The 24,327-nt window shown below is 36.6% G+C and overlaps 1 protein-coding gene across 7 annotated transcripts in view; it reads right to left on the reverse strand.

The window, feature by feature from the left end:
• Positions 1–8,999: 8,999 nt before the first annotated feature.
• Positions 9,000–24,327, reverse strand: part of NUCB2 (nucleobindin 2) — a 45,714-nt gene continuing 30,386 nt past the window's right edge. For 4 of the 7 annotated variants that reach the window (XM_021685809.1, XM_021685810.1, XM_021685811.1 and 1 more), the window contains 9 exons: positions 18,591–18,694; positions 17,590–17,775; positions 17,312–17,402; positions 16,648–16,706; positions 16,459–16,551; positions 15,316–15,405; positions 10,135–10,305; positions 9,782–9,863; positions 9,000–9,287 (listed from right to left, as the gene is read on the reverse strand). In XM_021685809.1, the coding sequence (XP_021541484.1) occupies positions 9,280–9,287; positions 9,782–9,863; positions 10,135–10,305; positions 15,316–15,405; positions 16,459–16,551; positions 16,648–16,706; positions 17,312–17,402; positions 17,590–17,775; positions 18,591–18,694 (884 nt within the window). In that variant the 3' untranslated portion in view covers positions 9,000–9,279. Of the gene's footprint in view, positions 9,288–9,773; positions 9,864–10,134; positions 10,306–15,315; positions 15,406–16,458; positions 16,552–16,647; positions 16,707–17,311; positions 17,403–17,589; positions 17,776–18,590; positions 18,695–24,327 lie in introns of those variants that run through there. The other 3 variants (XM_021685814.2, XM_021685813.2, XM_021685816.2) reach the window with 3 other exon arrangements.

The following is a 24,327-nucleotide window of genomic DNA, read 5'->3' on the forward strand; positions in this document are numbered from 1 at the left end:
TTTTACAATATAAAATCAAAAAACAAATATAACAAACTTGTATAAGGTCTCTGTGTCTTCCTGATTATCAAATTAAAATCCAGTTATTTATTTGTAGTTTTTTTAACTGATCCAATTTTCTAAAGAAGCCAAAAAGAATTAAATCTAAATATACTTCAGATTAATAAAATTTCTGTCCAAACTCTAAAATTAACAGAACACTTTTGGCCACATATTTATAAAAGGTTACATTTTTAATTCAACACTTAAATTGAAAAAAATTCCACAGTCCCCCAAATTTAGCAATAACAAATAAAATAAATGGTCTTTAAGATAGGATGTATATACCATCATTATTAAAAGTTTTTTTAAAACATAATAAATATTGATAAAATACGGATTATGCAGCACTGGTTTTCTTCATGAAAAGGAAAGGCAAAAATTTTTCACTTTTTAATTCCAGGACACAATTTTTTTCAGAAGACACTAACCTAATGGTCTTCCTTCCACGCCTATTTTAGGCACAAGCTTACATATAAATGTACACATATTGCTTCTGAAATATGATCTTTCAATTAGAGGCTATAAAAATTGGTACATAGACACTTTGAAACTTGCAAGGGCTTATTATAACCTTCATGTGTGCTAATAGATCCTGGACTAACAGTTTCAAAGAAAGAAACACCTTCAGTGCTCCACCTCTGCTACAGTACTTGAGCCTCCAGGGCTCTTCCCTTCTTAGGCCCTGAAACTGGATGGAAAGGTGCAAATAGAGCTATCTGGAAGTCACCAGAGCCATCACAAAAGGATGAAAAGATGCTCTGGGCATTAACTGGCTTCCAATTATCTTTAAAATAAAATACTTATCCTCTATTATATCTCTCACAAATCTTTTGTAAATTAATCCTGTTTTAATAAAGTCACCTCTACATCTTCCTTAGTGGTAATACAATAGACTCCCTTGGAGAAAAGATGAATAGTTTGGGATTGTGAGGGAAGGGCAGAATTCATTAGAAAGGCCTGATAGTAAACCCCAAAAGCTAGCGGCAGGGGCGACAGTGAAACTTTAAGACAGCTGACAGTGGTGCTGATAACTTTCTACATCACTCAAAGCTTTCTCCATTGACTCAGGAGGTGCATTAGAAACACAGCAGTGGGAAAGTCAATACAAAAAGTAGAAAAGGGAAGAGTTCATAGAGAGAAAAGAACTTAATTAAAGCTCAGATCAGGGCACCTGGGTGGCTCAGTCTGTTGAGCATTCAACTTTGGGTTTCCAGACCTGGTCTAGTGGGTCATGGTCTCAGGATTGTGGAATGGAGCCCACCTCTGCTCGGTGCTCAGCAGGGAATGTACTTGGGGATTCTCTCCCTATGCCCCTCTCCCCCTAAAATAAATAAATAAGTCTTAAAAAACAAAAACAAAAACGAAAACAAAAAACAACTCAGATCATCCAGGCAAAAATAACAAATACAAAAAACTATGCTACTTCTCTTCTAATCAGAGATTGCAAAATTCATGTCCTGGTCTTTCTATTACAAAAATACTTTTTTTCCTTTATTAACAACCGTAAGGCAGAAAATGTCTGCTGGAATGCACAAAATAGTTTTTAAACTATTATTACTTAAGGAGGGTACAAAAAAGCTAAAGAATTGGACAAGGGACATTGATCAGAGTCTGAATGCTATGCATTTGCTCCATAAGCTGGTTCACTCTGTGGAAGAGGAGTCAGGAACCCTACTTATGAGTCAGAAATTTTGTTTAGGGTTAGAGTTACTCTCCACAGTGCTCAGGAACCCCTCCAGGAATGACTGCGGCTTGCCTAAGTAGCTGTAGGATACCCCTCTAGAAATGACTGCCTGCTTGCTGAAATAGCTCTTTCTGCAAATGTGGTTTTTCTTTTTCCCCATATCAATCGTGAATCTCAATGAAACATGCTATAAATATCAAAGGGAGTGGAAATACATACACATCAAAGGAAACAAGAAATGTATATGGGATTAGAACTGAGAGTTAATCAGAAAAAAAATTAAGATACAAACTCTAACATCCATTGCTCAATGCTATAGAACAAGAAGATGATTGCTGTGTTTGACAAAAATGCTTCAATACTACCACAAAAATGTTTAAACACTAAGAGGCATGGCAAATGTTTTTAAAAAAAGGAAAAAATCTATAAGACATCATCACACTAATAAGGAAATATTTACAAAGAAGCAATACCAAGAACAGAAAGGGAAGAATTCAAAAGTAAAGCAAACTCAAATCACTTAGAGGGTAATAGTGACAGATAGACACATTGAAGGGTAATAGTGAACAGCAAAGTAGGTAAAACAACATTGTACGAAACAAATACAGAATATGGCACAGGCTGTACATGGGTTTCAGACTCCACACAAAAGGAACCGAAAATGAGGGCAGGGATTTAGTTAAATGACACATACTCTCCTATCACTAAAAATCTACATTTAAGGTGGACTAAAATTGAACAAAAATAACATTTTAATACAATGATTCATGGAAGAAGGCAAAGAGAACTAGATGGAATCTTATTTCTTCTCTCTCACTTTTAAAGCACTCAGACAAGTTCTAGCTTTAAAATCATGTGGAAATAAATCATTACCCATTTTTAAATTCCATGGAGCAGCAAAATTAAAAGAACTGTAAAATAAAATATTTTAACATTTTAGTTACAAGATCTATATTCATAATCTTGGAAATCTTAGAAAATATACTTATTACCAAGGATAAAATAAAAAGAGATAAGGAAATTTGCACAGCAAAAGTCAAATCTATTGCTTGCAATAAATTATAAACAAAACCAAATTTGTTTAAAGGCATGCACAGCTCTGAAGTTAAATGGAAGGGTAAGCTTATAGGGAAAAATACACTGTCAAGGGCTGACTAACAACCAAGCTGGTACATGGCATTCATCAAGAGTACGACTAATGCCAAAAAGAAGAAGAAGATAGCAGGAGGGGAAGAATGAAGGGGGGGAAATCGGAGGGGGGAAAGAACCATGAGAGACGATGGAAAACGTCTTTTTACTGAAACGTTTTTAAACGTTTAAAAACGTTTAAAACGTTTTTACTGAAAAACAAACTGAGGGTTCTAGAGGGGAGGGGGGTGGGAGGATGGGTTAGCCTGGTGATGGGTATTAAAGAGGGCACGTATTGAACGGAGCACTGGATGTTATATGCAAACAATGAATCATGGAACACTACATCAAAAACTAATGATGTAATGTATGGTGATTAATATAACAATAAAAAAAAAGAGTACGACTAATGCCAGTTAAAATGTAAACTAAAAGCTCTGCAGGAAAAACTGTAGATATCTATAAAAATCAAATGTAGGGGGCTTTTTCTATATAATTCTAGAGGTAATATTGGGGGAAAATCTAAATACCTAAAATTAAGTCAAAGGTTTTATTGGTTTTGCTTTGCTTTTTCTCAATAAAAAGGTTGGCAGTGCTAGTAATCATAAATTCACATTTTTCAATTTGGTGCCTTTACCACTTGCTGCTGCTGCTTGTTCTGGCTCAGTTCTTGGATTGTCTAAGAAATGGGTATTACTCCACAGCTAAGTACTCATTTAAAAAATAAATTAGGGGCGCCTGAGTGGCTCAGATGGTTAAGTGTCTGCCTTCGGCTCAGGTCACGATCCCAGGTCCTGGGATCGAGTCCCACATCGGGCTCCCTGCTGAGGGAGCCTGCTTCTCCCTCTGCCGCTGCCTCTCTCTATCTCTCTCTCTGACTCTCATGAATAAATAAATAAATAAAATAAAAATAAAAAAATAAAAAATAAATTAAATGTAAGGAAAAATTAGAATCCTGATAATGATATTGTGTTAAAAAAAAAAAAAAAGGCAAGGAAAAGACCAGATTTCCCTCTAATCTCACACCCTGAAAGCAAGTTGTCATTACAGTGTTTCATTCTTTCACCCACAGGGAACAAAAAAGTACACTCTTCACTTTACTCAGTACACCTTAGTCTCTCAATTAAAAAAAAAAAAAAGAACTAAAGTATTAAGGTGAGGCACCAGTGGTTAAGGGTGAAAGTGGACTTCTTTAGCAGGTTCTTCAAGTGATAAAAATCTCACATGACAACGATGAAGCTCATCATCTAACTCTGGCTCTGTTTCAACTTCTTCTTCATTGTACCGCACAGCTATAAAACAAAGATCAAATTTTAGGCACTAACCAGAACTAGGCTTGTCAAATTTTCTTCCTAAAGAAAATAGATTTCTCACCACATTCTCACAAAACTGTAAAATTTTCTTTGTATTTTCCTTTCTGTGAAAAACAGATGTGCATTTAGGCTTTGGTAATACAAACCTGTTCAATTAGTATAGAAAATAATGCTGTTGTAAACACATTTTGGTTAAAAAAAAAAAATGTAGAGCCATATCTCAAAGAATTTTTTTACCACTACTTCTAAACTGCAGTTTCTCTTAACAAGAGTCAAATATTCTAGAGGGCTATCATCTTCCAAAATCTAATTTTAATTATATATACCTAAGTATACTCTAAAATTTATATGCTTTATGAAAATTCATATGTGAAACAAAACCCCAAATTACTAATACATACCACTAAGTCACCTAAATCAAAGACTATTGAATACCTAAAAAGTATTCAGAAGAATGGTATAGGGGTGCTGGGTGGCTCAGTTGGTTAAGCGTCGGACTCTTGATTTTGGCTCAGGTCATGATCTCAGGGTCCTGAGATGGAACCCCATGATGGGTTATGCTCAGTGGGGAGTCTGTTTGAGATTCTCTCCCTCTCCCTCTCCCTACACTCGTGTGCTCTCTCTAAAATAAATAAATAGGGCGCCTGGGTGGCTCAGTTGGTTAAGCGACTGCCTTCGGCTCAGGTCATGATCCTGGAGTCCCGGGATCGAGTCCCGCATCGGGCTCCCTGCTCGGCGGGGAGCCTGCTTCTGCCTCTGACCCTCCCCCCTCTCATGTGCTCTCTCTCTCTCTCTCATTCTCTCTGCCTCAAATAAAATAAATAAAAAATAAAAAAATAATAATAAAATAAATAAATAAATTTTTTAAAAATTAAAAAAAAAAGAATGGTATAAATTAAGCACACGACCAATACTTTCTAAGAGAACTGTAAAGAATACTATTAGCAACTCTGTAAGAAACAGTATTTGCTCATAGATGCCCAATACTCTTAAGAACTGGAATTCCTTAAATCCATAGATAATCTTGGGCTAACAATTCTTTTTTTTTATTTTAAAGATTTTTATTTATTCATTTGAGAGAGAGAGAGAGAGAGAGCGTGCGCACGCGCGCGCACAAGCAGGGGGAGGGGCAGAGAGAGCGAGAGCAAACTCCCCTGCTGAGCAGGCAACCTGACATGCAGGGCTTGATCCCAGGACCAGGAGATCAAGACCTTAGCCCAAGGCAGACGCTTAACCATCTGAGCCACCCAGGTGCCCCCAATTCTTTTTTTAATAATATAAATTACGATGATTTGCTGGAAACTGTGAGGTATGTCTACGGTAATATCCACCCATTATTACTCATGCCAAAAGATCATTTGAAGAAACGTCTCTAAATTCTCCTCCAATTATATTTTTAACTGAATATATTTGACATATAACATCATGTAAATGTAAGATGTACAACATGTTACTTTGATACATTTATGTATTCTCATGATTACCCTGTATCCATATGTATCATATTACATAATCATAGTACAATATTGTTGTCTCCAATTCCTTTCTGATTGAGCCCCAGTCCACCATCTAAAAAAGTTTACCCTGGGTGAATCCCTGTCTTATCACAGTTTCTTGTCACAGAGGCATCAACAAAAGGATATGCCAGATAATTTTTTAATGTTTCCCACAATTTAAACAATAGAGATAAGAATCCTTCTCCATCTCTAAGGAAACACAGCATTACTCTAGTAAGTGATTTTTTTTGTGGTTTCTTTGTTTGTTTTTGTGGTTTTTTTTTTTACAGCTGTATGTAAACAGAACTTTCCCAGATTGCTACATTTAATTTTGGGATCCATGATTTAAGAAAAAAAAAAAATCTGAGGTATCTTTGGAGCATGCACTGATCATTTAAAAATTTTATAAAATGAGGACTAAGAGTTTTAAAAATTATTAATGTGAAGAGACACAATGTAAAATTATGAAATGTTACGACAGATTGGCTCATTCAACAGCTTTAAACATGCCTTCCTGTACTACAGAGGTAGTAAAGTTAAACACTAGGATTTCCCAACCTCCCTTGCAGCTAGGTTTCCAGATATGATTAGTCCAGTCAATCAGATGCACTCACTTGAGACTTTTGCTCAGAACCAAGTCACACGGGGAGAGGCAGCACACGAGGTGTCCACTTCTGCCAACACAAAGCACGGCAGAGGTGGTACAGTTCTGGAGCTGGCAACTGTTCTCAGCTTCCTTAATCCAGCAGGAGGCATCTTGATCTGGCAGGCAGCTTCTCGATTGTTCCAAAAGCAGCAGCTTCTTTGGCAGCCCACTCTTGTGATGTAGTTCCTATGAAGCTCAGCCTAAATTCTGTTTCATCTGCCTTCCCAAAGATTCTGTGAGTTACCCTTAATCAAGCACCCCTTAATCAAGCCCCTTCTGTTCAACAGCTAAAGAAGATCCTATTATCTACAACCAGGAATCCTGACCTAGACAGAATTTGGTAGCTAGAAGTAAGGTACAGCTAGTAAAAGGATCTTAAATATAGAGTTAGCTTAGTTGAGGAGGTAGGGCTTTGGGCAGTGAGACCTCAAGCCACTAAGGTTAAGGTATTAGAGGAAGTAGTGGTAGAACTTCAGAATGTTAGCATGTGGGCTGCTTCTAGCCTCTTTCGGCAAAGTCATACAGGAGAGATGGGACTCAGGCTAAGGGTAACAAGACTGCACAGATAGAAAGGAATATAGCTTTGCCGAGGGAATGGCTCTCTACAAAATAAATCGACAAAGTCCCAAATCTAGAGCCCTGAGAAATTGGAAAAGTCAGCTACTCCAAACTGAAACAGTTATAAGTAAAGGTTCTGAGGAAGCTGCTAAAGCTTCCTCAACCTTTTTCTGCCTTTCCTTTTTCTGCCTCAACCTTTCTTAAGAATTTTCTGCCAAGTAATGGGAGCCATCCCAAGGAAAGAGATCAGACTGGGATTGTTGCCATCCCACACAAGCCTACAATTTAAAATGGTCCCAAGTAGGTACCATTCATTTAAGACCCAAGGGGAGAGAGAGAGAGCACAGAAGCCAGCAAGTAAAAGATGATGTTCTTTGTTAAAAACTGTGTCTTGACAAGATCTTTGTGGTTACTCATGGTAATAATTGAAAAAGACACACCAGAAACATACTAAGTTTTTAGGGAACTTTTTTGCCAAAAAACAAAACAAAACAAAAACAAACCCTAAACCTGGCCTGCAACAGCCTGTTAACTATCTAAAACAATTCCCAAGCCCCTAAACCCACCATAACAGGAAGTAAAGTACTAAAGCTGTCCAGCCACCAAGACCAGCACACTTTCCAATGCCCACACAATGTGTCCTTGAAAATTAATGGACAATAAAAACTTCCTAGAAGGCAGCGCCAAGGGCCCCTGAGGACATTCGACAAGTGAGTTCCTCCCACAAAAGTGAATCAGGGGTTGCCTGATATGAAAACCAAGGAATATATTTACAGACAGGGCAGAAAGACCTTGCTATTTTTGCCAAGCAGTACCTTTTAAGTGTTATGGATCAGTGGCTGCTATTTTCCCCTCTTCTGAAAGGTTGATTTTATTGCAGTTATCCTGTACCTATCCCACCATTATGCATTTGGTACTCATGAGGCAGACACCTTGTTTTTTAGTTTGTAGATGGCCAGAACATTAGGTGCCACATCCTAACCTGACAGAGAGGACTATACAAGGGACTCAAGGGTATCATGGTCTTTGAGCTATATGCAATAATGGATTGGATGTGGGATATTTCCTTTTGGGGCAGGGCAAGTGAGTGTTTTCTATGTTTCAGAAGAGTGTACACAGATACATAGGTAGCCAATAAAGCTGTTTGGGTTAAAACTGAAAGTTGCCTACCAAACATGACCTCCTTCATCTTTAGTTAAAGATCCTAACTTTTAGCTGGTCCCAATGCCACATGGATTTCTCAGCTTCCCTAGCAGCTACATGACCAATGAGATGTAAGTTAAAATGTTGTGTGGTTCTCCAGGAACACTGAATCCAGTAAGCTGATGCAACTGGGGGGGGGGGGGGGGAAGTTCCTTTTCCTCCTCTTGCCCACTGCCTCCAAAAGCAATCTTGGACAGTGAGAATGAGGTAACTTGAGGATAAAAACCATGCACTGAGGATAGCAGAACAGAGAGGTAGGAACCTGGACACCACCTACCTACAGATTTCCTCTATGGAAGAGGGAAGAATTCCTATTTAGTTTAAAACACTGTTATCTTTGGTTTTTCTGTTTTGTTTTTTTTTTTTTTAATATTTTATTTATTTATTTGACAGAGAGACAGCGAGAGGGAACACAAGCAGGGGGAGTGGGAGAGGGAGAAGCAGGCTTCCCGCTGAGCAGGGAGCCCGATGCGGGGCTCAATCCCAGGACCCTGGGATCATGACCTGAGCTGAAGGCAGACGCTTAACGACTGAGCCACCCAGGTGCCCCGGTTTTTCTGGGTTTTTGTAGCAGAACCTGATCTTAAGTAATATAGATCTTAAGATCTATATTTCTATAGAGTAGAAAGCAAAAATATGAACCAAAAAATGATCTGAAGTGGTAGCAAAAGCTATTCAGTAGAAGAATTTCTAGCAAGTAAGGTTTCTGGAAGTAGGAAGAAGTTACCAGGAAACACTGGGGGAAAGTGCGATCTTCTCAGAAGAAGAATTATTAACATCAAAGAGACTTTTATCGAGAGAGGGGCTGATAAGCACCTATAAAAGACTATCTTTATGAGTAAGTGACAACAATATAAATTTACTTTAAAAGCAATACAGAACTTTTTCACTTAAACAGTTACTGATAGTTTCATTAAATTATGGCATAATTATGGCCACTTAATTAAATCATTAAAGGAGAACAAATTAAAAAGAAGAAAGGTATGAAAGTGAGAGCAGATACTGAGTTTGTATTCTTCCTGGTTGTGGTGGACTTCAATCCTTAAATATCTGTGTCCTGAAAAGATGTGTTCTCATTTAAAAAGTATCTTCCTTTATTCCATATATGCTTTAAAATATTTATTGAGCAGAAAAAAAGGAAGGGTGGTAAAAAGATGACACAGATGTTGATTTAACAGTTTTCTTCCAAGTTCTGGTGGACTTTGGACTTTAAATGTCTGTTTGAAAAAAAAAATGCTCTCATTTTAAAGGTATCTCCCTTTATTCTGAATCTCCTTATATATATTGTATATATATAATATATATAATATATATGCTAAAATTAGTAGATATATATATGTAAATATAAATATAAAGCATTTTTAAAATACGCTTAGCTAATCATAGATTACAATTAAGAAACCATGTTCTCTGACAATATCAATAACTGATTAGAAAGAATTGTGAATAATTTGAAATAAATCATTTCACCATAAATAGAGCTATCAAATTATATAGCTTTTGAAATGTGCTAATGCATAGACATTATAGAAGGCTTCTTTCTGTACGTTTTTCTGTACTACATTTTTCTGTAGTATGAGTTGCACTAGTTCCACAAATATATAGTAAATACCATAGATATTAATGATTTGAAATTACATTTGTAATAAACGTAGATTTCAATTTATTCAATTTTTTTATTTCCTTAAACCAAAAAAATAAAGTTACATACGTGGCTGGAACTTCAATTCTCCACCAGGCCCTGATGGAGGAAATTCTTGTTGTAATTTTTTTTGTTCCATCTGCTGTACAACCTAGTGCATGGAAAAAGAATGTCTTAAAAGTAAGTATTCTTTTATTTTCTCATGACCTTTGACAAACCACAACTAATTGAAAATTGTTTTCCAAAATGAGATATTCAAACTTCAAACTTTATATTAATATTCAACAAAGCAGTTTTTAAAATACTAAAATTTAAAATACTATAGCTAATCGGACATTGAAATATTATATTACAAAAAACACACGCTTTTACCAAAACACCTAAAATTCTTTTTAATGCTGCAATCATTTTATAAATACCACCTGATGGTATTCCAGCTTCTGAGCCTCAAGTTGGTCATGCTGACGCTGTAGCTCTTCCTTTTGTTTCTGAAGTTCATCTGCCTTTTTCTTAAGTTCACTTTCTTGTAAGGAGATAAGATTTTCATATTCTTTCAGTTCTTCCTCTGTGAAGAACTGTTGCTGATCCAGTGTCTAAAAGGAAAAAAATTGAGGAAAGAATAATCTTGGCTATACAACAAGGTTTGATTCAGCTTTTAACATTCTATGATTAGTAAAGTACAAGAGTATCTATAGTAATAGACCTTTTTGGTAAGAAAGGGGAAATAAGAAAATATATATTTATGTATTTATTTGAGCAAAAGGAAAAATCCAAGGCTAATGAAATGGGTTACCTACAGAACAATGAAGAGAACTGGGTAGAAAGGACAGAGAGAATGTGGGAAAAGAAATCACATTTCTCTAAATACACCTTTTTCGTACAGGTTTGATTTTTAGAAACTTGTCAGTGTTTCATATACTCGAGAAAAGAGAAGAAAGAAAATCCACAAGGACAGGAAAACCCAAATTGACTATAAACAAAAGAAAATAAATTATACTTTTATTTTAAGTGAATAAAACAGAAGGGGGAAAAAAGAACTAATCAAGAAACTTTGGATCAGAGTATTCAGACTATATGCTCAGGTTAAAAACAACAACAAAAATCTAAACAAATAATAAATTCTTTTTTGCAGAGTTTAGCAATCTGAAACACTCTGAACATCCTAGGATTGAGGAAATAAGTGGAATAATATTGTGGAAAATAGGAGCCAGGTTTCATATGAAATATGGAAAGAGGAAGAAATAGGATGTTGTACAGGAATTGGGAGGCATTGGACTGAAATTTCAGGAGGTAGCAGCGTGAACTCATTAAGTTTGTGTTTTATTTTGTTTTTTTAAGATTTTATTATTTACTTGAGAGAGAGAGAGCGGGCACGAGTGGGGGAGGGGCAAAGGGAGAGGGAGGAGCAGACTCCACACTGAGCAGGGAGCCCCCACACTGGGCTCTGTCCCAGGACCCTGGGATCATGACCTGAGTCAAAGGCAGATGCCTAACCGACTGAGCCATCCAGGCGCCCCAGTGAGCTCATTAAGTTTTAATATATATTGATACCTAAATATACCAGGATGAATATGAATGTAAGTGTATCTGTGTATGTGTATAATATGTGCATATACAGATAGACATAATACAAATATAAATATATATATATAAATATACACATACACACTTAAATGTTTTTTAAATTACCCAACTCTATTATCTGACAAAGCCTAGAAGCAAAGATTCTCTGGTAGCAAGGAACACATCCAGGGCCCAGATCCCAGTCTGTGATAATGATCTCCACTAAAAGGGACCAGTGCTCCTCAGAAAAATGGCTGATTCCAGAGGTGGGATGGAGAAAGAACAAGATGAGCCTTGAACATCATCTAATTATGCTAATAAGAAAGGAAGTCCTCAAAGAATGATAGGTAACATGCCAAAAGGATACAAAAGTCAGTTTGAAGAAACTCCCACTAGCCAAATCTGGAGCAATTTGGGCATCGAAATAAGTAGTGATAGTAAGGATTCAAGCTTATTGAATAAAATAAGCCATGAATCTACACTCAAACAAACAGAAATGGGGGAAGGGATAGCTTTTCCTGACTGCAGAAAGCCAACTAATAAATGCAGAAGGAATGATGATTAGAAAATCACCATTTGTCAATAGTCATTGTAATAACTGATTCTGGCTAGAATCACCAAGGATGCTAAAATTAGTAGATAATGAATCTCAAAGTATACTCTCGAAGATGCTTTAAAAAAAAAAAAAACAGTGGTAATGATGGTAGTGTAAATTGGTACAATTCTTTTGAAAAATACTTTTACAAAATATATCAACTGCCCTAAAAAGATTCCCTTGGTCTTGGTAGTGCTACATTGAGAATCCATCCTATAAAATAACCCTAAACACATAGTAAGCTTTATATAAAAATGTGTTTATAGCAGCACTACCTTTTTAAAATAAATAGTAAAAGAATGGGTGTCTGGCCCTGAGAAAACAGTTAAGCACTTCCATAACTATTAAAGTTATGCTTACAATTAATATTTGGAAATACTTTTGATATGATGTCAAGTGATTTTTTTTGAATGCTGACTTCTGATTCTGGCAGTATGGTGGATTAGACAAAATAAGAGTTTAAGTTACAAAAGGGAAAACAGTGAGGAAACGTGGTAGACAGTCTCTTAACCAAATAATCAAAATTAACATTGCCAGTTATGAAATTAATCAGCAGCATATGCTTCATGATATGATGCACTTAGCATCACTTTGGTGGTATTCCTACCAAAACCAGAAATCCGAAAGCAACAGCAGACTGATTCAAACTGAAGGATATTCTACAAAATTACTGGTCTGTACTCTTTAGAAACATGAACGCCATTAGATACAAAGACTCGGGAACTGTTTCAGATTAAAGGAGATTAGGAAGACATTACAACTAAATTCAGTATATGATTCTGGATTTTCTTTAGCTATAAAGGACAGTATTAGGAAAATTAACAAAAATCTCAATAAAGTCTAGAGAATGGAAAAGAGTTTTTTGTGTGTAGCCATAGATAATTTTACTGTGGTTGTGCAAGATAAATCCTTGTTTGCAAAAAATACACACTCAAGTATTTAAGGTTAAAGCAGCACCATGTGCCACTTACTCTCAAAAAAATTATGTATGTTATATATAAATACACATACGCACAGATTAAAAATAGAGAAAGAGATAAAGAGAATAACTGTAGTAAAATGAGAAATCTGGAGGAAGGGTATTCAGGAATTCCTTGTCTATTCTTATAACTCTTTTGTAAAAAAATCTAAAATTATGTTAAAATGAAAAAAGTATGTAATTATCGATTGCTCTAGTTCACCAGAAGCAATAACAGGAATGCATGTTCAAGCACCTGAGCATTCTTCTTCTTCTTCACCAAAGGGCAGAAATATTATAAATATTAGGGGAAAAATGACAAAAAAAGCTGATTTCTTTATTCTCGAACTAAGATGATAAACTGTCATACTGGGACTGTTCTCGTTTCAGCACTAAAAACTCCCACATCCCAGGAAACTCCTCAGTCCAGGCTACACCAGGACAGTTGGTCACCCTATCTCAAACTATTTTCTGGACAATTAAAAACCTAATCAAAATGGTAATCTTTTAGATTTTGTATAGAAAATGACAATTTTGGGGCGCCTGGGTGGCTCAGTCGTTAAGCGTCTGCCTTCGGCTCAGGTCATGATCCCGGGGTCCTGGGATCCAGCCCTGCGTCGGGCTCCCTGCTTGGCGGGAAGCCTGCTTCTCCCTCTCCCACTCCCCCTGCTTGTGTTCCCTCTCTTGCTGTGTCTCTCTCTGTCAAATAAATAAAATCTTAAAAAAAAAAAAAAAAAAGAATTTTTTTTTCAATCTCTTCTGGTCGCTACCTCTCAACTATTCTTTTAAAAATGTGTATGCAGGGCGCCTGGGTGGCTCAGTTGGTTAAGCGACTGCCTTCGGCTCAGGTCATGATCCTGGAGTCCCGGGATCGAGTCCCGCATCGGGCTCCCTGCTCGGCAGGGAGTCTGCTTCTCCCTCTGACCCTCCTCCCTCTCATGCTCTCTGTATCTCATTCTCTCTGTCTCAAATAAATAAAATCTTTAAAAAAAAAAATGTGTATGCACAGTAAACTATGGAATAAATTGGTATACCTCTTGGGAGCAATTTGACAAGACGTATTTAGAAACTAAAAATGGTCATAAACCTTGAGAATAGTTCTATTCCTAGGAATTAGTCCCAGGGAAATTATTATAGATGCTCAAATATGTATGAACAAGTAGAGAGTCATCACAGTGTTAATTACTACAGTAAAAAAATTGGAATTGACCCAAATGGCTAAACCTGTTCCAATGGTTATATAAATTATGCTATAATCACACAACTGCATGCTAAGGAGTCATTTCTAAACTCTGTTTTTTGAGGAATGGCATCATGAAATATTGTTAACATTAAAAAACACAGAATTTCCCAAACATACAAAGACATTTATACAGTATGAAGCCATTTTAAGACTATATAGACAGGATGGGGTGCCCGGGGGGGGCTCAATCCGGTAAGCCTCTGACTTCGGCTCAGGTCATGGTCTCAGGATCCTGGGATTGAGTTGCATCGGGCTCTGAGCTCAGCAGGGAGTCTGCCTCTCCCTCTGCCCCTCCCACTGCTCATGCTCTCACACTCTCTCTCAAATAAATACATAAAGTCTTTAAAAATATACATAGAGAGGTAGGAGTTTATGTGTGTACGTAAATTAAAAATGGGACAGGTGTGCCTGGGTGACTTAGTCGGTTGAACACCTGGCTCTTGATTTTGGCTCAGGTCATGATCTCGGGCTGGTAAGACTGAGCTCCACATCAGACTCCATGATGGGCATGGAGCCTGCTCAAGATTCTCTCCCTCAGGCACTTGGGTGGCTCAGTTGGTTAAGCAACTGCCTTCGGCTCAGGTCATGATCCTGGAGTCCCGGAATTGAGTCCCGCATCGGGCTCCCTGCTCGGCGAGGAGCCTGCTTCTCCCTCTGACCCTCCCCCCTCTCATGTACTCTCTCTCATTCTCGCTCTCTCAAATGAATAAATAAATCTTTAAAAAAAAAAAAAAGATTCTCTCCCTCTCCTTCAGCCCCTCCCCCTCATTTGCTCGCTCTCTCTCATAAATAAATAAATAAATAAATAAATAAATAAATAAATAAAAATGGGACAGTACACTCTATATTGTGTGCTATATATGCATATAATAAAGATACAAACTATTTCCAAATCGTCATAATACAATGCATAAATTAAGTGTCTACCTCTGGATGGTAGAACTATAGGTAACTTCTCATTTATTCTTTAAATGTATCTATATTTCTAATTTTCAAGAATGAACACTAGGAAAAGTAAAATTTTAAAAAGACTTCTAATTATATGTAACATGATTACAAATAAGAGGTCAATTGACACAAGCTTTCCAAAAAATCAAGTTCATTATTTTATAGTGACATTTTATTGAAAAGCTGAGACAGTAAGGCTCTACATGCAAACATAATGGGAAATAAAAGTTAAAAGTAGAATGAACTGATGTAGAATTTCTTGAACCATACATCCCATTTCAAGTAGGTTTTATTACCTCCCAGCTATCTGGCTCCAAGAATTCCTTTTTTTCTGTAGCTTTCAAAAACTCGTCTAGAGTCACTAATCGGTCTTTGTTAGCATCAACCTAATTAAAAAAAAAATGTATATGTAAAATAAAATAACTCTCATATTACTAGAAATTGTCTTCTAGACAATTGCTATATATTTGTGTCGATGGTACTACACAAGTATACAGCAATTAAGGCTAGCCTAACATCCACAGAAATGGGGGTGGAGGGTTGGAAGGAAGAAAGAACACTCAACATTATAGTAGAATCAGAAAATAGATACTGCTATCTTCTGGATTATTCAGATTTGAAAATACAGTGAGATATCTATACTCCTGATACTCAAAGATCATCACGCTTGAGTCTGCTGATCCGACTGGTTAGGCTATTATGGTCTTCCTCCCTCACCACACCATGTGGAATCCCAAGAAAAACAACCTTTCCAGAAAGAGGACTGTGTTAGCCAAGAGTAAAGGAGTTTACATTAAAATGCTCTCAACATTTTTTCTTAAAAACAACTAATAAATCAAAATTAAAGTTGACAACCACTCCCAATCCTCTTCAGTGGCTCTTACAGCCATTCAGTTGCAAAAGTGAACTCCATAATGGCCAAAGACATTCATTTGACACTTGGGATGCCAGCAGTCAACAGAAATCCCAATTCATCACCAATAGCTCAAATATCAGGTGAAAATCACTGACGCAAAACAGTGGGTGTTAGTTACTGGCCTCTGATGTCTATGACCAAAGTTCTCAGCTTAACAATGTCAACAAGAACTAAATACGTTGTTATAAACCATTACTGTATTAGATTTTTTGGATTTTCTTAATAAAAACACAGCCTTTTAAAATATCAAATCTTGGACTACATTATCTTTTACTTCTAAAAGACATGCAACAGCATCTTAATCTCTTAAATAAAAACCTTTTAAATTTTAAAATATTTTAAAGTAGTTACAAAATAATTTTATCTACACTAAGGGAGTCTACCGAATATTCTGGATCAAAAAATGCAAAATTCAATTAAATAACTACTTTGTGTATTTATTTTCCACTTTATGGTAACATTTATTGCAAGAACTTGAATAATCCATTGAAATAACATATAATCTTAAAATTTTAAAACATACCTCATTCATTACATGTTCCCTCATTCTAAGCCGTTCTTCCTCCATTTCTACCATATCATCCTCCTCATTTTTGGGGTCATATACTTTCTCCAACTAAAAAGAAAAGTTTAAAACGAACATAAAAGGAAGGAAAATAATAGAAGGAAAAAAGAGAGCAAAAATGCTGAACACTTAAATGAACTCATTTACCTCTTTAGTAAATAGGGCTTCTAATTCTTGTTCATCCAGGAAGCCATCATTATTGACATCTGAAGTTTAAAAAGTCACAAATGCAAAAATTGATTTTAATGCCTTCGAAAATCAATAAATAAACTACAACTCTTCACAACTGCCTTGCAGAAGTGATACTAACATGAAGCATCCATGTGCTACTTAAAGATGTTTCCTCCTTTTTTATGAAGCCTCACATCAGTCCAACTGGTAACAATTTACTATTAATTTATAATTCATACTAGGTTTTTTTTTTTTAGAAAAATATATCTTAACCAGTTTTTTCAAAAATATAAAGTGAAACAATACGCTACAGGGAAAAAAGTAAATTTTAGTATTATAGCATAAAGTGTGCTAGATATAACCTAGCTAGTCACAGAAATACCTTCAGTTTACAGAGAACCTTACAGTAAGTCGTAATGAGTCAGCAGTTAAAGCAGGTAAAAGACACAGCTACTGACTTAAAGTATTTTATGCTGCAGGTCAGCAATAAAGACTATTCTATTACCCTAGAGAAAAATTCTAAACATTTAGTGTCAATAGGACTCAATAGCAGACCTTGACAAAAACCAGTTAAGAATAAAGCAACTATAATCTTTCAAACAGCAGACATAAATATTAATATTTGTATCAAATCTGTTACCATGTAATTTGAAAAATGTCTTGGGGTCAAAGTCATTAGGATCCAATCCATCAGTCTCTTCCCATACCTCTTTTAGTTGATCTTTGCTTCCCTGTGAATCAATTTTTAAAAAATGCTCAAAACAAAATATAATCTATGTATATAGACTGAAAATAAAACACAAATTTGAGAAACTATGCAGAATTAAGATTCTAAAGTACTAATAACTTATGATAAAATTCTGATACTCAAAGAAGTATCTTCATCTAATTATGGTTTCTTAAAGTCATAATTCTTACCGGATGATTAACTTTGGGATGATTTTCATGCTTTTTCCTCATTTCTTCAAATTTAGATTCTTCTTCTTTTCTCTTTTCTTCATTCAGTGTTTTTAAATATTCTCTTCTTTCATGTTCCTTCATCATTTCATATTTTTTAAATTCTTCATGTCGAGTCTTATCATAGTGTTCCAGGTCACTTGTGGCCTATAATGTAATATTTAAACTAAATAACAAGGAGTATTTGAAAATATAAATAAGGGCTTTCTTGCATACAGCATATTCTAATAGAAGGTAGTATAAAAGGTCCAGAAAACACTGGACTCCTCTTTTAAATTCTGCCATTTTATTTTAGTCATTATCATTATTACCAGAATGCAGGCATTAAAAGAAACTCATAGTTCAAAGCAAGCCTCAACTTTAGAAAGTTCTTCATAAGTAAGTAATATATAAATTGATTTTAAAAAGAAGGAAGGGACTGTATCAAATCTATACAGTATAGAAAACTAGAATTGTTTCTAACTACTTAACTAAACTCATACCCAGGCTACAACATGCATTTTGGTAACTCCATACAGTACAACATGAGAGGCCTATAAACTCTTATCTAAAATCCCAGAGCCCAGATATGTTTCAGAATTTTCTAGTTTTCAGAAAAATATGGCATTTATGCCATATTGTGTAATATCCTTGCAGAGTCTATAATCAAACAGATTAGTACTTCCTCAGCAAAGTCTATGAATATTCACATTATGTAGGCTAAATAAAAACTATAAATAGCCTTACTATAACTGAAGCCAGATTTCAGCTTTTATAGTGCTTTGGATTTTGGAATTGTGGACAAGGGGTTACAGACCGTTATGGCCATATTATTATCTGTAATAATAAATGTTAAGGTATCTCCCTTTAAAAATATTCTTGAGAGTATCTAAATGTTATATTACCACTTCACTGAATTTACTTATCAAATGACAAAACCTCAAAGGCACAACAATGACAACATTGTTTGGAATTATTCTCACCGCTTTGATGAGCATATCTAAATCTGTAGATTCAAACTTGTCAGGATTCAGGTGGTTTAGGTGATCAAATTGTTTTAGAAGAGCATGGTGGTCTATGCCTGTATCTGAAAGAAAATGAGAAAACTGTAAGTGATAAAGTACTAAAAGCTAGAAACATTAATATAAATGATATATAAGCATAAGTATTCATATTTATTCCTATAGGATTTTATAAGAATATTCAAAATTTTAGATTAAGCATTCATATTTTCTTTTCGAATATTGTACATATTGTTATTCTAGGCAATAGTGATGTCCTTGAATCCAGAAAGGAATACAACATAATATGTACACTTTAATATTATTTCTAGAGGGGCGCCTGGGTGGCTCAGTCGTTAAGTGTCTGCCTTCGGCTCAGGTCATGATCCCAGGGTCCTGGGATCGAGCCCCGCATCGGGCTCCCTGCTCTGCGGGAAGCCTGCTTCTCCCTCTCCCACTCCCCCAGCTTGTGTTCACTCCCTCGCTGTGTCTCTCTCTGTCAAATAAATAAATAAAATCTTTAAAAAAAAAAATTATTTCTAGAAAGGCTAGTTGACTATCAGTATAATTAATAGTAAAAACTTTATTATTGTAAAACTACCATATTTCCTACTTTTAATTAGATAAACTCTAATATACTGCCCTCATCAGAGATCTAAGTAGAGGGGCGCCTGAGTGGCTCAGTCAGTTAAGCTACCGACTCTTGGTTTAGGCTCAGGTCATGATTTCCTGGGTGGTGGTATTGAGCCCCACATTGAGCAGCATGTCGGGGCTCTGGACTCAGTGAGGAGTATGCTTGAGATTCTCTCCCTCTGCCCCTCCCCCAACTCATGCTCTCACGCTCTCTCTTTCTCTCAAATAAATAAATCTTAAAAAAAAAAAAAAAAAAAAAGGACCTAAGTGGAATTTCTCTTTTTTTAGTATTTTATTTTTAAGCAATCTCTACACCCAAAGTGGGGCTCAAACTCACAATCCTGAGATCAAGAGTTGCATGCTTTTCCAACTGAGCAACTCAGGTGCTCCCTAAATAGAATTTCTAAAAAGAATTGCTCTAAAATTTATATGAAGGAATTTTTTGTATGCTGCTCCAATGAATCCTTTATGGAACAATAAAAATATAATTTAGGTAAATTCATTTGGATTAGGACTTATTTTTTTTTTTTAAAGATTTTATTTATTTATTTGAGAGAGAGAGAATGAGAGAGAGCAAGCACATGAGAGGGGGGAGGGTCAGAGGGAGAAGCAGACTCCCTGCCGAGCAGGGAGCCCGATACGGGACTCGATCCAGGGACTCCCGGATCATGACCTGAGCCGAAGGCAGTCGCCCAACCAACTGAGCCACCCAGGCGCCCCGGATTAGGACTTATTTTTAAAGACATATCAATTATCTTTCTTTGTGAACATTTTTTTTAAAACAAGCTACAGTTTGGGGCACCTGGCTGGCTCACTTGGTTAAGCATCTGACTTTTTTTTTTTTTTTTAAGATTTTATTCATTTATTTAAGAGAGAAAGAGAGAGCAGGAACAGGGGGAGGGACAGAGAGACAAGGAGAAGCAGACTCCTCACTGAACAGATAGCCCAGCAACATGAGGCTCAGTCCCGAGCCAAAGGCAGCCATTTAACCTACTGAGCTACCTAGTGTCTGACTCTTGATCTCAGCTCAGGTCTTGATCTCAGGGTTGTGAGTTCAAACCCCATTTTTAGGGGCGCCTGGGTGGCTCTGTCGTTAAGCATCTGCCTTCGGCTCAGGTCATGATCCCAGGGTCCTGGGATCGAGCCCCGCATCAGGCTCCCCGCTCAGCGGGAAGCCTGCTTCTCCCTCTCCCACTCCCCCTGCTTGTGTTCCCCCTCTCACTGTGTCTCTCTCTGTCGAAGAAATAAAATCTTAAAAAAAAAAAAATGGGGGGGGCTCCACGCTGGGCATGGAGTCTACTTAAAAAACAAACAAAACACAAACAAAAAACAAGCTACAGTGTATTGTAGTTGAATAGGTAAAGTGAGTCTGGACTATTTCAGTTGGATTATAGAATTGAGCAAAATAGGTACATGTGTTGATTTGTTAAAAGTCAGAATTCTCACTTAGGAAAGAGGAATGTACAAATATGGAATCACAGAAGGCAAAAAAAATCTCTGACTTGGCATCAGGGAAATACAAATCAAAACCACAATGACATACCACCTCACACCAGTCAGAATGACTAAAATTAACAAATCAGGAAACGACAGATGTTGGTGAGGATGCGGAGAAAGGGGAACCCTCCTACACTGTTGGTTGGAATGCAAGCTGATGCAGCCACTCTGGAAAACAGTTCCTCAAAAAGTTGAAAACAGAGCTACCCTATGACCCAGCAATTGCACTACTGGGTATTTACCCCAAAGATACAAATGTAGGGATCCGAAGGGGCACCTGCACCCTATGTTTAGAGCAGCAATGTCCACAATAGCCAAACTATGGAAAGAGCCCAGGATGTCTATCGACGGATGAATGGATAAAGAAGATGTGGTTCATATACACAATGGAATACTACTCAGCCATCAAAATGAAATCTTGCGACTTGCAACAATGTGGATGCAACTAGAGGGTATTATGCTAAGCAAAATAAGTCCAATCAGAGAAAGACAATTATCATATGATCTCACTCATATGTGGAATTTAAGAAACAAAACAGAGGATCATAGGGACAAGAGGAAAAAATAAAACAAGATGAAATCAGAGAGGGAGACAAACCATAAGAGACTCTTAATCATAGGAAACAAACTGAAGATTACTGGAGGGGAGAGGGGTGGGTGGATGGGGTAACTGGGTGATGGACATTAAGAAGGGCACGTGATGTGATGAGCACTGGGTATAAGACTGATGAATCATTGACCTCTACCTCTGAAACTAATAATACATTATATGTTAATTAATTGAATTTAAATTTAAAAAAAAGAAAGAAATCTCTGGAAATAGATGAGAGGGCACGTTCTGCATGGAGCACTGGGTGTTATACACAAACAATGAATCATGGAACAGTACATCAAAAACTAATGACGTAATGTGTGGTGATTAACATAATAATAAAAAAATAAAACTGAAAAAAAAAAGATGTATGTCTTCTCATTTTTTTCAAGTCTACTTTTGCATCCTTCAGGATTATTTTAAAGCTTTTTGTCTGTAAGTCCAATTTCTTAATAGGTTTAATCTGAGTATTTTATCTTCGTTGGTATTTGTAAATGGAGTCTTTTCTTCCATTATATCTTGTAACTGGCTGTTGCATATGAAAAATACTGATTTCTGGATATTAAGTTTACCTTGCTGAATTTTCCTGTTCTTTGTTATTTTTTTAGTCAATTATTTTGAGTTTTCCAAGTATATAATCCTATCACCTGCAAACAGAAATGGTTTTATCAACTCCTTTTCAATTACCTTATCTCCAGTTTTTTTTTTCATTTATGTAATTCTTTTGGTTAGTACCTCCAATGCTATGCTAATTAGTAGTGGTGATTGTGGACATCATTGTCTTGTTCCTGATTTTAATTAGAATACACACTTGTATTTCCCCACTAAGTATGATGTGGCTGAGTTAGACATACCTGATCATGTTACAGAAGTATCTATTGATTGCTATTTTATTACTTTTTTAAAATTAAGAAGAGGTGTTAAATTTTGTCAATTGCTCCTTTTCTGTAGATATAGAGATGGTCGTATGATATAGGAGATTACTTTCTTGTCTGTGGATATCTTCACATTTCAAAAATTCTACTTCATAGCTATTTAATATTTTCACAGTCTAAAATCAAAAGAATTTAGGAGCATGAATAGGCAGAGCACAGAGGATTTTTAGGGCAGTGAAACTATTCTGCATGATATTTAATGGTAAATACATATCATTATAGATTTGTCCAAATCCTAGACTGTAAAACACCAAAGTGAACTCTTATGTAAACTATGGACTTTGGGTGATTATGATGTGTCAATGTAGGTTCATCAATTGTAACAAATTTACCATTCTGGTGGGTGATGCTAGTAATGAAGGAGGTTATGCATGTTTGGGGGGCTGGGGGTATATGGGAAATCTCTGCACCCTCCCTTCAATTTTGCTATAAACCTTATACTGCTCTAAAAGAATCAAATCTTAATTTTATTCATTTATTTATTTGTTTATTTTTTTATTTATTTTAGAGAGTGTGTGTGAATGGGGGAGCAGGGCTAGGGGTGGAGGGAGGGGTACAAGGAGAGGGAGAGACAATCTTAAGCAGACTCTGCACTGAGCTTGGAGCCCCATACAAGGCAGGGCTCTATCTCACAACCCCAAGATCACAATTTGAGTCAAAACCAAGAGTTGGACACATAACCAAATGTGCTACTCACACACGCCAAATCTTAATTTTAAAAGATAGAAGTTTCAAAGATTTATTCTAATTGATCCTTTGTCCTTTGACTTCTTGATTTCTTTTGTCACACCAAAATTTTTTCTATTACTATTCATGTGATTTATAGTATTAGATTTCTTAATATTAAGTCAATCTTGCATTCCTAAAATAAATCCACTTGCTATTATATGGTATACTTTTGACATAAAATAATTTTGGTTTTGGCATCAATACATATTAAGAGTATGAAAGCTTTCCTTTTTTTATGCTCTGGAATAGTTTAAATAGCACTGACAATCTGTTCTTTTAAAAAAAAAAAAAGGATGTATTTATTTTTACTTGAGAAGGAGAGAGGGCAGACTCCCCACTGAGTGTGGAGCCCAACACGGGGCTCGATCTCACGACCCGGAGATCATGACCTGAGCTGAAACCAAGAGTTGGACACTTAACCAACTGAGCCACCCAGGTGCCCTGACAATCTGTTCTTTAATAGTTTTTTTTTTTTTTAAAGATTTTATTTATTTATTTGACAGAGAAAGACACAGCGAGAGAGGGAACACAAACGGGGAGTGGGAGAGGGAGAAGCAGACTCCCTGCCGAGCAGGGAGCCCGATGCGGGACTCGATCCCGGGACTCCAGGATCATGACCTGAGCCGAAGGCAGTCGCTTAACCAACTGAGCCACCCAGGCGCGCCTGTTCTTTAATAGTTTAATAGAATTCCTTTTGACACTCTCTGGGCATAGTATGGTTTTTTTAGAGCAAGCTCTCTGACAATTTTCTATTTCATCTATGGAAATTGTTATAATTAGATTTTCTCTCTTTTGGTTTGCTTTGATGTTATTCTTCCTCCTTTATTTTTTTTTAAAGATTTTATTTATTTATTTGACAGAGAGAGACACAGAGAGAGAAGGAACACAAGCAGCAGGGGTGGGAGAGGGAGAAGCAGGCTTCCCGCCAAGCAGGGAGCCCGATGCGGGGCTCAATCCCAGGACCCTGGGATCATGACCTGAGCCCAAGGCAGACGCTTAACAACTGAGCCACCCAGGTGCCCCATTCTTCCTCCTTTAAATCAGTGGCTTAATTCATTACTTTTCATTGATATAATAATTTAAGGCTAATCATTTTGATTTTTGAATGATGTGATTACCTATTTTAAAAATTAAGAGAACGCTGGGGCGCCTGGGTGGCTCAGTTGGTTAGGCGACTGCCTTCGGCTCAGGTCATGATCCTGGAGTCCCTGGATCGAGTCCCGCATCGGGCTCCCTGCTCGGCGGGGAGTCTGCTTCTCCCTCTGTCCCTCCCCCCTCTCATGTACTCTGTCTCTCATTCTCTCTCTCGCAAATAAATAAATAAAATCTTTAA

The sequence above is a fragment of the Neomonachus schauinslandi genome, chromosome 11 (assembly GCF_002201575.2).
Source record: "Neomonachus schauinslandi chromosome 11, ASM220157v2, whole genome shotgun sequence".
NCBI lineage: Eukaryota > Metazoa > Chordata > Mammalia > Carnivora > Phocidae > Neomonachus > Neomonachus schauinslandi.